This window comes from Procambarus clarkii, chromosome 18 (genome assembly GCF_040958095.1).
Source record: "Procambarus clarkii isolate CNS0578487 chromosome 18, FALCON_Pclarkii_2.0, whole genome shotgun sequence".
NCBI lineage: Eukaryota > Metazoa > Arthropoda > Malacostraca > Decapoda > Cambaridae > Procambarus > Procambarus clarkii.
The window spans coordinates 16,864,098-16,878,017 of record NC_091167.1 but is presented as its reverse complement, the minus strand read 5'-3'; the positions used below and the strand labels follow the sequence as shown (position 1 = coordinate 16,878,017).

The 13,920-nt window shown below is 42.3% G+C and overlaps 1 protein-coding gene across 5 annotated transcripts in view; it reads left to right on the top strand.

Moving 5' to 3' along the window:
* The first annotated feature begins 201 nt into the window (after positions 1–201).
* The window catches only part of Rcd1 (Reduction in Cnn dots 1), a 75,174-nt gene continuing 61,455 nt past the window's right edge, over positions 202–13,920 (top strand). For 3 of the 5 annotated variants that reach the window (XM_045736955.2, XM_069326295.1, XM_045736951.2), the window contains exons 1-5: positions 227–298; positions 6,743–6,866; positions 8,456–8,644; positions 9,125–9,249; positions 11,481–11,684. In XM_045736955.2, the coding sequence (XP_045592911.1) occupies positions 6,756–6,866; positions 8,456–8,644; positions 9,125–9,249; positions 11,481–11,684 (629 nt within the window). In that variant the 5' untranslated portion in view covers positions 227–298; positions 6,743–6,755. Of the gene's footprint in view, positions 299–6,742; positions 6,867–8,455; positions 8,645–9,124; positions 9,250–11,480; positions 11,685–13,920 lie in introns of all 5 variants that reach the window. The other 2 variants (XM_045736952.2, XM_045736953.2) reach the window with 1 other exon arrangement.

Genomic DNA, 13,920 nt, shown 5'->3' with positions numbered 1-13,920 from the left:
ATTAAACAAATTATTTAAAGGTGTGCTGAGGGCAACAAAAAATTAAATAATTTTGTTTAGTTCGTAAGTAGATGCGTGTCTGTTGAATCCTGGCCCTAGACCTCACTACGTAGACACTGATAGATATAGTTAACTATCGACAGGTAACTACTACTATTACTTATTATTATTATTATAACTTTTACAAGAGTACATCCCGCCAGGAGCGTGACGTCACGTCAAGTGTGACGTCACATGTTGTGAACACAAGAGTGTGTGGCGCCTTGTGTAGTGGAGACTGTCTCCCACCCCACCACTGGTGGGTTGGTGTGTGACGGGGGCTCTACTCTGATGGGATGGAGGAGCAGAGGCTCTACTCTGCTGGGATGGGGGAGCAGAGGCTCTACTCTGCTGGTGTGGGGGAGCAGAGGCTCTACTCTGCTGGGATGGGGGAGCAGAGGCTCTACTCTGCAAGTGTGGGGGGAAGGAGAGGCTCTACTCTGCAGGTGTGGGGGGAAGGAGAGGCTCTACTCTGCTGGTGTGGGGGAGGAGAGGCTCTACTCTGCAGGTACTCACCTAGTTGTGTTTGCGGGGGTTGAGCTCTGGCTCTTTGGTCCCGCCTCTCAACCGTCAATCAACAGGTGTACAGATTCATGAGCCTATCGGGCTCTGTCATATCTACACTTGAAACTGTGTATGGAGTCAGCCTCCACCACATCACTTCCTAATGCATTCCATTTGTCAACCACTCTGACACTAAAAAAGTTCTTTCTAATATCTCTGTGGCTCATTTGGGCACTCAGTTTCCACCTGTGTCCCCTTGTGCGTGTTCCCCTTGTGTTAAATAGACTGTCTTTATCAACCCTATCAATCCCCTTCAGAATCTTGAATGTGGTGATCATGTCCCCCCTAACTCTTCTGTCTTCCAGCGAAGTGAGGTTTAATTCCCGTAGTCTCTCCTCGTAGCTCATACCTCTCAGCTCGGGTACTAGTCTGGTGGCAAACCTTTGAACCTTTTCCAGTTTAGTCTTATCCTTGACTAGATATGGACTCCATGCTGGGGCTGCATACTCCAGGATTGGCCTGACATATGTGGTATACAAAGTTCTGAATGATTCTTTACACAAGTTTCTGAATGCCGTTCGTATGTTGGCCAGCCTGGCATATGCCGCTGATGTTATCCGCTTGATATGTGCTGCAGGAGACAGGTCTGGCGTGATATCAACCCCCAAGTCTTTTTCCTTCTCTGACTCCTGAAGAATTTCCTCTCCCAGATGATACCTTGTATCTGGCCTCCTGCTCCCTACACCTATCTTCATTACATTACATTTGGTTGGGTTAAACTCTAACAATCATTTGTTCGACCATTCCTTCAGCTTGTCTAGGTCTTCTTGAAGCCTCAAACAGTCCTCTTCTGTTTTAATCCTTCTCATAATTTTAGCATCGTCCGCAAACATTGAGAGAAATGAATCGATACCCTCCGGGAGATCATTTACATATATCAGAAACAAGATAGGACCGAGTACAGAGCCCTGTGGGACTCCACTGGTGACTTCACGCCAATCGGAGGTCTCACCCCTCACCGTAACTCTCTGCTTCCTATTGCTTAGGTACTCCCTTATCCACTGGAGCACCTTCCCAGCTACACCTGCCTGTCTCTCCAGCTTATGTACCAGCCTCTTATGCGGTACTGTGTCAAAGGCTTTCCGACAATCCAAGAAAATGTAGTCCGCCCAGCCCTCTCTTTCTTGCTTAATCTGTGTCACCTGATTGTAGAATTCTATCAAGCCTGTAAGGCAAGATTTACCCTCCCTGAATCCATGTTGGCGATTTGTCACGAAGTCCCTTCTCTCCAGATGTGTTACCAGGTTTTTTCTCACGATCTTCTCCATCACCTTGCATGGTATACAAGTCAAGGACACTGGCCTGTAGTTCAGTGCCTCTTGTCTGTCGCCCTTTTTGTATATTGGGACCACATTTGCCGTCTTCCATATTTCTGGTAGGTCTCCCGTCTCTAGTGACTTACTATACACTATGGAGAGTGGCAGGCAAAGTGCCTCTGCACACTCTTTCAGTACCCATGGTGAGATCCCATCTGGACTAACAGCCTTTCTAACATCCAGATCCAGCAGGTGTCTCTTGACCTCCTCTCTCGTAATTTCGAACTCCTCCAACGTGGTGTGGGGGGAAGGAGAGGCTCTACTCTGCAGGTGTGGGGGGAAGAAGAGGCTCTACTCTGCAGGTGTGGGGGGAAGGAGAGGCTCTACTCTGCAGGTGTGGGGGGAAGGAGAGGCTCTGCTCTGCTGGTGTGGGGGAGGAGAGGCTCTACTCTGCTGGTGTGGGGAAGGAGAGGCTCTACTCTGCAGGTGTGGGGGGAAGGAGAGGCTCTACTCTGCAGGTGTAGGGGAGGAGAGGCTCTACTCTGCTGGTGTGGGGGGAAGGAGAGGCTCTACTCTGCAGGTGTGGGGGGAAGGAGAGGCTCTACTCTGCAAGTGTGGGGGAAGGAGAGGCTCTACTCTGCTGGTGTGGGGGAGGAGAGGCTCTACTCTGCAGGTGTGGGGGGAAGGAGAGGCTCTACTCTGCTGGTGTGGGGGAGGAGAGGCTCTACTCTGCAGGTGTGGGGGGAAGGAGAGGCTCTACTCTGCTGGTGTGGGGGAGGAGAGGCTCTACTCTGCAGGTGTGGGGGGAAGGAGAGGCTCTACTCTGCTGGTGTGGGGGAGGAGAGGCTCTACTCTGCAGGTGTGGGGGGAAGGAGAGGCTCTACTCTGCTGGTGTGGGGGTGGAGAGGCTCTACTCTGCAGGTGTGGGGGGAAGGAGAGGCTCTACTCTGCTGGTGTGGGGGGAAGGAGAGGCTCTACTCTGCTGGTGTGGGGGAGACCTTGATATAAACCTAGCATATATATATATATATATATATATATATATATATATATATATATATATATATATATATATATATATATATATATATATATATATATATATATATATATATATATATATATATATATATATATATATATATATATATATATATATATATATATATATATATATATATATATATATATATATATATATATATATATATATATATATATATATATATATATATATATATATATATATATATATATATATATATATATATATATATATATATATATATATATATATATATATATATATATATATATATATATATATATATATATATATATATATATATATATATATATATATATATATATATATATATATATATATATATATATATATATATATATATATATATATATATATATATATATATATATATATATATATATATATATATATATATATATATATATATATATATATATATATATATATATATATATATATATATATATATATATATATATATATATATATATATATATATCTATCTCGTACCTAATAGCCAGAACGCACTTTTATGCCTACTATGCAAGGCCCGATTTGCCTAATAAGCCAAGTTTTCCTGAATTAATATTTTTTCTCTAATTTTTTTCTTATGAAATGATAAAGCTACCCATTTCATTATGTATGAGGTCAATTTTTTTTTATTGGAGTTAAAATTAACGTAGATATATGACCGAACCTAACCAACCCTACCTAACCTAACCTATCTTTATAGGTTAGGTTTCGTTAGGTAGCCGAAAATGTTAGGTTAGGTTAGGTAGGTTAGGTAGTCGAAAAACAATTCATGAAAACTTGGCTAGATAGATAGATAGATAGATAGATAGATAGATATATAGATATATATATAGATATATATATATATATATATATATATATATATATATATATATATATATATATATATATATATATATATTTCTATCTATCTATCTATCTATCTATCTATAATGTGTGTGTGTTCTTTGCTCTTATGAAGGCGATTTAAGCCAAAAAGGCATTTAGCATATTCTATTTTTCACATGTCGTTTTTCTGCATACTTGCATCAGTGTTTATGTGATCATTGTTGTGCATATATTTATTTATTTATATAGAGAATATATAAATAAATAAATATATATATATACTGTATAATATATAATATATATAATATATACTTGTACATATACATATATATAATATATACTTGTACATATACATATACATATCACCATACACTTGCACGAATTTGCAAGGAACTTTTAACAAACACTTCCCCATATGAGAGAATCGAACCATGGGCCTGGCAGGTGCCAGGCCAGAGCTCTAACCATTGGACCAACCTCAGACCGTTAAAAGGTGGTGGTGTAAAACGCACTCAAATTTCCTTCCTTTTAACGGTCTGAGGTTGGTCCAATGGTTAGAGCTCTGGCCTGGCACCTGCCAGGCCCATGGTTCGATTGTCTCATATGGGGAAGTGTTCTGTTTGTTGATATATATATATATACATACACACACACACACACACACACACACACACACAGTGGAACCTTGGTTCTCGTATGCCCCAGTTCTCATATTTTTCGGTACTCGTTCTTAATTTCTCTGAAAAATTTTATTCAGTACTCGTTGTTTGCCTCGGTTATTAGTATTAGTATTACTCTGTATGAAATGTATTTTGTAGTTAATATATTTTGGGGTGTGGAATGGATTAATTCAATTTACATTATTTCTTATGGGAAAATTTGTTTTGGTTTTCTTATTTTTCAGTTTTCGTACCGTCTTCATATTGTTCATAAAATAAACAAATAGTTTTGCGGTTGTTACACTATATTCACAGGTTATATTTAAGTATCTGCATGTTTTGTTCGCCATAATGAACCACTAAGTTAGTATGGTGAGTCGAAGCAACAAAGAGTGGCTGCCACACCAGCCGGCCAGCCACTGGCCACCACTCCCTCCCTCACCTCACTCGCCAATATCCTCCTCCCACCATACTGTTTTAGCTTTTATTCACTATATACAGACGTTATATATAAGTATCTGATTATTATTATTATAATAATTATTATAATAATAATTATTATAATTTATTATAATAATAATTGTTGTATTTAATAATTATCACTTTCTTCTGCTTGGTCTTGAAGGAGGCCAGCCTCTTGTGAAAGGGGGCTGTAATGATCTCTGTCTGGAACCTGTAGGTGCGTGACCGGGACGTCCACCTCCTGAGGGTCGTGCGGCCCAGGCTCTGCTTCAGAAGGCTGGGGTAGTTCATACTCTTGATTGGGTGTTTTTTCTCCGGCCATGACCACGGCAGTCTCCGGGTTGGAGTCCCTGTGAGCCTTCTTTCACCAACTTCGAAGTCAACCCCTGTAACTCGCAGTTCCTGTGACGGCGCTGGAACTAATCATATTGGCGTTTGCCTTTCCATTGGAGATTTTTTACTTTCGGTATCAACCTACCCTGGCTTTGTGCCCTGGAGAAGCCGCTCCAGACCGGCAACCTGAGCGCAACTCCATAGTCTCCTGAGACTGATGTATGTCCACTACTACTACTACTATATAAGTATCTACATGTTTTGTTCACCATAATTGTACATCTAAGCTGGTATGGTGAGTTCAGGCAATAACAGAAGTCACCACAGAGCTAATGCTCCCTCCCCTCCCTCACTCATTCAAGGCCAAACACACTAACATTCCTCCTCCAACCATACTATCTGTGGTGTTATTACACTATACACACATTATATATGAGTATCTACATGTTTTATTCACCATAACCGTACAACTAAGCTGATATGGTGCCCAAACAACATAGTGGCCACCATACGTTGCATGACAAGTCATGCAGACGACGCCACCTCCCTCGTTAAAATGGCTCCTCCCAACATACTCCTTTTGCTGTTATTACACTATATACACATGTTATATATAAGTACTAATATCTACATTTGTGTTCACCATAGGAAACCACTGAGTTGGTATAGTGAGTCCAGACAGTAAAAGGTGGCCACACATATAGTCGGCGAACAATGCCACCTCCCTTCCCACCAAGATTACAGCACTAATTATCACAACAATCCTGCTATTATCAGAATCCTGGTCATTTTTATTAGTCAGGGGTCTTCTGTAATACTATCATCGCTAAATAATGGCATGTACATATATATTTTGACATTTTTAGACGATGCTGAGGTCACAGGCTGAACAGCACTGCTGTTAGCTCATGCTGCATGCACCAGCCTTGGTGGTTCACTCAATATTGAGGCTCTCGCACTCGGATATGTTACCCCACGATTTTATTTCAAGATGGCGTTTGTTTACTCTCGGACGTGGCTGGACTATAGCTGCCCCTATCTCTCGTGGGGCTAGGGGCAGCTAATCGTGCTCTAGACCCTCAATCGTATATGTACAATGTGCGCAATTTCGTGACAGTTACTCCCATCGTATAAGTATGTATTGCTCAGTTTAAGGGTTAAATGGCAAGTATGAGGATGGCTGTGATGAAGGGGCTACATTAGAGGCTGTATAGAAATAGGACATAGAAATGCTGTAGTAAAGAAAAATTTATTTAATTTATTGCATTATGTAATTTGGAGGTTAGCATAATCCAGATTGGTGTATTAGGGTTTCATTGTAAGTTGACAGGTAAATAAATAGTCCTGTGATGTGCTGAAGAAAATGCCTTTTGAGTTTTGTTTGTAATATGAATGCCAACAGACAAGAATGGCAGACCACTTCAGCTTATTCAGGTATGTTTATTGGTATGTAGTGATTTATATAGTTAGTGCTAACATGGATATTCCTCACTGCCACTTTATTGCTGCTGTTCCTGTAGATGTGGAATTTTGATGATTGTGGACAAAATGGAGACAGATGGCCTCATCAGAACATTGCTAACATCTTCAGTGTCACATACATCTACTTCCTTGACTGGTTCTCAAAGCATCTCTCCTGGCAAGGTGGGTTTGGGTTCCATTGGTACCATCAGTATAAAAAAAATATCCCATAAACTGTTCCCTAGGCAATACAATTTTTTTTAATGTATCTTTGAATATACAGTGGACCCTCCATTTAGTGGATTCGTCTACACAAGACCAAATGTTCCTACTGGATTACCCCTCCAAAATTTGTATTTTCTGGGGGAAGCCCCTCGAGGCTTCCTGAAGCTTTCACACTGATCTAGTGCCATACTACTAGGTGACATTAGTCACAGAGTTCTATTAGCCTACCGGGAACCACACCCAGAACCTGGCTCCCTCAGATACGCACAGGGAGCAGTGGCCCATGTACACATTACATTTAAAGTTAATCATAATTGCCACCACCAGGGAAGGCACCTAGAAAAGTAGACAAAACAAAACAGACTACTGCATGGTTAGTGAGACTGCAGCCTCAAAATGGCCAAAAGAACTCTCCCAGCAATGGAAACAAACCACCAAAATTATGTGAAAGTAGCCCTCTGCAGTTCTTATTCCTACTACTATCCCCTCTACTGCACCTTACTTTGCTCCTCACCTCTCTCATGCCTCTTTATTGCCTGCATCTACTTCATCACAATCGACTTGAGAATGGTCCAGGACGGACCGAAACGTCGTTGTCCCTTCACCTTCTAGTGTGTGGTCTGGTCAACTAGGAAATTCCTGTTTCAATTCTTCCTCTGTGGTCTGACACTGTCACATTTTTCATCACATTAATTTTCCTGATTTACACATATAATATGGATATACTGTAATAGGTCTATGTGGATGTAATGGAGTTTACCTCGACCCATGAAAAAAATGCTGCTACTATTTCATGGTACAAATGTGGTTACCATCATGAATGTTACCAGGGTAATGCAGTCACCATCGTATGATGATTTCAATAATTATTGTCTGGGTTTGACAAGTATGATGAAAATATAGATATAAAAGCTCTTTGCGGATGTAAATAAAGAAAAACAAGTGAGAAAACAATCAATGAAGTATCAGAGGATAAAATAGGGAGCATCAGCATAGTTGAGCACAAGTCTTTGATAAGTGCCAGACACAGCCTTGCTGAGTGCCTCCACCCATGAAATGATAAATAGTTTTCTATTTTCATGTTTTTCTTACATTATGCCTACAAATTAATAATTCTATGATGAAAATTATTTGTTGGATTTTTTTTTTTTTTTTGTGCATAGGCGGGTATGACCGTTTCTTCATAGCAGCTGTCGAAGGGTTAACTACATGCCAACACATGACTACCGTACAGATTACAACTACTGTACATGCCACTACTACATACCACATACAATGCCACTACTACATACCACATACAATGCCACTACTACATACCACATACAATGCCACTACTACATACCATATTACTACTAACACCACAACCTTGCCCTTTACTATTTTTTCCCCCATCTCTCCCTATCCACCATATCCATCCAGTACTGCTTCCATCAGTCTGTGCTCCTACTGGATTTACAGTATATATTTTCATGTACAGTGTTTGAATGGGTAAAAGTAAGTTGAGATTGTAATATAAATGTGAATACAGTATTTCTTTCTTCTTATAGTGTCATGCTGGATCATCGGGTCTTAACTCGCTCTCGTTCCGTCGGCCTTGTCCTTCCTCACGACCGGGGTCTCCACGGGCCTTGGGAAGCACCTCTGCATTTGGTGAGGGCTTGATGGACTCAAAATCAAAATCTCCAGGAGACCCCCATGCCAGGTTCGCCTCTGTACTGAGGCTTGCAAGTGGACAGGTATGATGTGTGCCGACATGTCCTGCTGCCGGGAATCCATGACCGTTCATATTAGAAAAATATAAAGAATAAATTAAACTACAGAAGGTCTCTTGTCCCATGTGAGGCAGTGCCTATTTATATCAACCAAACTTATTCATGTATGTACTGTATCTGACCACTTAAAACAATCCAGTGATCCCGTGTCTGATATTGCATTACCCAGTAATTAGTCTAAAAGCCTGCAACCATATTCCCACACAAGTATTTACCAAGATCTTTTCTGAATCCAAACTTGTAGTTCATAGCCATTGTTTTGGGCCCCATTATATGTTGATGTACTACAACTTTATTAATATCCTTTTTTTTTTTTTTTTTTTTTTTTTTTTCTTTCACCCATTTGTATATCTAAATCATATTGCCCTTTACTGTGAGATTTCAATGGTTATAATATGAAAAAATCTTTAAACCCTATTTATTTATACAGTATTCGTTCTGCAGGAGAGCGAGACAGACATAGTGATGATTGACCATTCATACGCACGACCTTGGAATTGGCGACCAGAAGCTATAAATGCTCGTCCCAGGAAGATGTTGTTTATGGCGAAGACTTCTCGTCAAAATCGGTACAACTCCCAATGGTTGTTGTGTGCATGCTTCTATGTTCAGCAGTTAATGCATATATCTTTCCCTAACATACTAACACTATTAATTTTGTTTATACTGTACAGTTTTTTAAATTGCCCGTTAGTGCTGCCTTTTTTAGTTTTTTATTATTTTTCTGGGGGGAGCCCCGTTGGCTCCTCAGAGCTATCCAGGCTGATATGTATCTATTAGCTTTCTGGCATCATTCAAAGTGCATGGAGTTATTACCTATCGGGGACCACGAGCCAGAACCTGGCCCCTTTAGAGAGGCAGGAGGAGCAATGGCCTATAGAAACCTCCCTGAGGTTGCGAGCATTCTATGTCTGCCATCGCCTGGGTCTGACACCCAGAAAGGTAGGCGCCACAAAACAAACCCCTATTCTGGTGAAAATACTGTTACCGAAAGCCGAACGAGTGGACAGAACTCCTCAAACAAAAATTAGCAAACAAGCATGACGACGACATGTTGCCGCGCCGCTGTTTGCGCAACCCCCCTCCCTCCCTGAGAGGGGGGAAGGGGGAGCTCCCAGACCCTCACATTGGCGATCCAACCGGCAGTTCTTGGCTGATGTGATACTGACAGGTCATGTGCCTCTGGCTCCTGTTTTGATTTCAGTTACTGTTCCTTGTGGCATAGTCTGTCTCTACAGGTGGTGTGTGTGAGCCAGCAGTAATCTATGGTACTTGGGGCTGCATGCACCTAGGGTTTCCTTCCCTAGGTGCCTTGTAAGTACTGCCTCCCTGGGGCTTGGGGCCTCCTTCCACAAGTTGCCTTGGGACCTTCTTCCGCTGTGTCTTTTACTGCTCAGTACTTGGCTGCCCTTGTAGTCAACTGGAGTTTGTTACCCTTGTTTGCCTCTGGGTAGGGAGTGGTTTTCGTCACTGGTAGGGGTACAGGATACTGCACAGCTAGTTATCACCTATTATAGCGGCCGGCTCTGTTCCGCCTGGGTACGTTGTCCTCTTGTGGGGTGTTTTGTTTTCGTTTTCCTGCCTGGTGGGGGGGGGGATTCTGTCTTTGGTTGGTTGCCTCCTTTCTACAATTGGGGGTCTTTCTATATCCATCTGTGTTCTTGGTGATACCTCCTGCTAGGCCTCCGTGAGTGGACACGTCCCAGGGGTTCAGCTTTTAGAAGTTTGCTCAGTTGTTTTGGATGCCGGTTCGCAGTACCCTGCCTGGACTTCCCTTAGCGTGATACCAAGGCTAAGGGCCCTGGGAAACCCCACGGGGTTCCGTGGTCCGATGGATCCCCCTTCAGTTCCCTCTCGCTTTGTGTGAGGTTGATGGTTTTTCTGTCCCCTTGTCTCAGGGTGACAATCACCAGTTGTGCCTCCGCCATGCTGCCTGTCGGGTCGGTGATTCTCTTGACCAGGAGTCGTGCGACATTTGTTCTTTGTACGTGCTCCAGTTCACCCAAGCTACTGAACATGATATGAGGGTGCAGGCAATAGAGGCGTTGCATGCTTGGTTTTGGTTGTTGCAACGTGATAGGTTTGTTGCTTTCCCGAATGCCCCGAGACTGACCCATTTCGGTCCCATGTAGGCCTAGAACTCCATTCACATTGATGCCAAAGTCTAGTATATCCTTATCAGCCTGGATAGCTCCGGGGAAGCCTCCGGGTCTCGCCCAATAAATGCCGTTTCATTCCATTCAACGCTGGTTTTTTATCTATTCACTTTTGATTTTTCATCCTTTCCAGGTGGGTGTCTTACTTTCCAATAAAAGGGGAAAGAGGGAAATGGTGAAGAACATGATCATAAATTATATTGAAGAGTGCTTGGTATAATATGGCAGGTAGTGTGTGACAAGCTAATATACCCTACATATCATAGATTGAAGCCTACCAGAAAAAATCTGGTTACAAAGTGTTGTCAATATAGAAAGAAACAAGGTTAGGTTACACAGATATGTCTATTCACCTCATCATGAAAATTATTAAGTCTTTTTTATGATGATTACATTCAAAGGTACTGAGTTTACTTTGCTATACTTTACTATTGTATTAAACTATACTTTAATACAATAGTTAAGCACAGGATAGGACTACCCTGCAGAGAATGTCACAATAACATAGTTGAACACAACAGTCCATTGGGTTATTAGACTACTGTTGCAAATATTTCTACATGTAGTTATTGTAAGGAGTGTAATGTTGTTTGTAACCAATGCCACGTTAACCTTTGATCACTAAGGGAATATTCTCGTTCCAGCTATGATGAGCCAATTGATGTTGACGGCGAACCACCACCACCACCTCCATTACCATATGACTTGTGCAAGGCCCAGCAAGTGATGAGCGAGTGTGAACGCCACGTTGTGTTTGCTAGACTGGACCAGATCAAGCCAGAGCAGTGCCCGGATAAGAACCAGTCACCAGAGGATGAAAATGAAGACTGGGAAGAGAAAATACCTAAGTATGAGTTTGCTTTGTCAATAACCACTCTGTTGCGCCACTATTAAATATAAGCTCGCGGTGCACAGAAAAAATTATTCTCGCCAATTTTGTTTTCTTACGTTGTTCAAATGGATGGTGATAAATGATATACGTACAGTACTTGAATTCAGTTTTCCAGCTTTATTCAACTTGGTTCCCTACATGATATCTGAAATAACACAGGTGAAAGGTATCAGAAGTGAATTACAAATCATCATAATAACACTATAGCAAGAACTAATGAATATACTGTAATTGCAAATGCCACTAGCCTCTTCACAGGAAAAGTAAAATAAAACACACCTGCCTTGAATATTGACTAGCCTCTTCCTGTGGCTACTTCTTGTGGATCAACTCGCAGGCTTGTAACTTCTGCCGACTCTTACTAGCCGGGACTGTCTCTAGGTATCTTGTTAATTTATTCACGTAGATCTACCATAGTCATAAAGTTTCTTCCTCTTTCCTCTATGACTTCAGGCTTGCTGTCGGGTCCTCACGATCTCAGCTGAGCCATTCGCTGTCAAATTTTCTCTCAACCTTTACCAAAGGGTTCCCAGATGCTCCATGTGGTGTCAGAGTACTGTAGCACAACTTCTAGGGCTCAACTCTCCATGTAAATCCTAAACTTGATGGATTTTCACGAGCGCTGGTGTCACGTTTGCTTCATACCTATCTTGAGATGATTTTGGGGCTTAGCATCCCCGCGGCCTGGACCTCGACCAGGCCTCCTTTTTGTTACACATCTCCAGGAAGCAGCTCGTAGCAGCTGTCTAACTCCCAGGTACCTATTTACTGCTAGGTAACAAGGGCATCAGGGTGAAAGAAACTGCCCATTTGTCTCCGCCTCCACCGGGGATCGAACCCAGAACCTCAGGACTACGAATCCGAAGCGCTGTCCACTCAGCTGTCAGGCTCACTGACCTAGTCTGGCAGGTTAGTGAGCTAATCTCCACTCCTTGGGCTCGGTGCCTGCCGATGATGTCGCAGAAAGATTGTTGTAGATTGGCTGATCACCTGGACCACCACCACCACCACCCACCACTCGCTTATCTTATGTGATCCCAAGGCATGTGTTGCTGCATTGAGTGCATTCCTGTATGTACTGCCTCTTGTTCGGGTGCCATCTTGTTCTGTAATTTGTCCCATTTCCCACCTTTACAGCTAAATATACTTCAAAATCGTGCATAAGATGTGTTTCTTATTAACTTAGTTATGTTTAAGTTGTCTGCGATCATCTTAGGTGAGGTTAAATGACTCTTGAGGCTGGGGAGGCTTGTTATTAGACTGCAGTCATAACACTGGGAAAACCTTGATGCTTCCCAGATTCCCTCTGTTTCTTCCAGATTGTTGGGTAAATACCCATATCTGCCTCTAGTACCGAGTTTGTGGATGCCAGCTGGTGGTAGGCTACTTCCCCCTCCACCAAACGAGTGGGGGGAGGTGGGATAAATGAGCTCATGCTAGTTCTGAGAGATTTTGAGTGTCTGTATACATAGGAGAGTTCTTTTTGAGTTTTGTTTTGACTCGCTGACTTTTTGGTTGCCTTCCTCGGTGCGGTGGCAAAAATTAAATGTCGCCACTCTTTGTGCCTCTGTGAGGGGGGAGGGCGGTTCTGGTTCTGGTCCCCTGTAAGCCTCTAGAACTCTACAGCTGATGTGACCCAATAATCATCTTGGCATGCAGCTTTAGGGAGACATTGGCACTCCCAGAAATTGGCGTTTTCATTACATTTAGTGCTATTTTTATGTTCTTTGTGGTTCGTCAGCTTCAAGGTGCCATTGGGAGCCTCCCTCCAGAAACCCAGCATTGAACGTAATGAAATGCCTTTCTTGAAAATCCCTGGTGACTCCCTGATTCTCCCTCCCTCCAAGTTCATTGGTTTCATGTTGGGTTGTTCATCTGCTCCAGAACCGAGATGGAGAATCAGCTGGGCCAGGCTGCCTGGTGGTGGTAATTGGTATTAACGAGTTTTGAGCTAGTATGAGTGAATCCTTTATTCTGTGAGAGTTGTTTGCAGAGTTGTTAGGCAGTTTTGAGGCTTTGTTTTCTGCGAACCTTCCAATTGTCTGTAAAGCTTCACTGACTTTCTGGAGGCTTTTTCCAGTGGGGGTGTCGAATCACCGGCACCCCGTGCATCCGTGAGGGGGCCAGGTTCTGTCTCTGATCCTCGGTTAACTAAACGGAACTACTGCAAATCATATGAACTTTTATTCTGG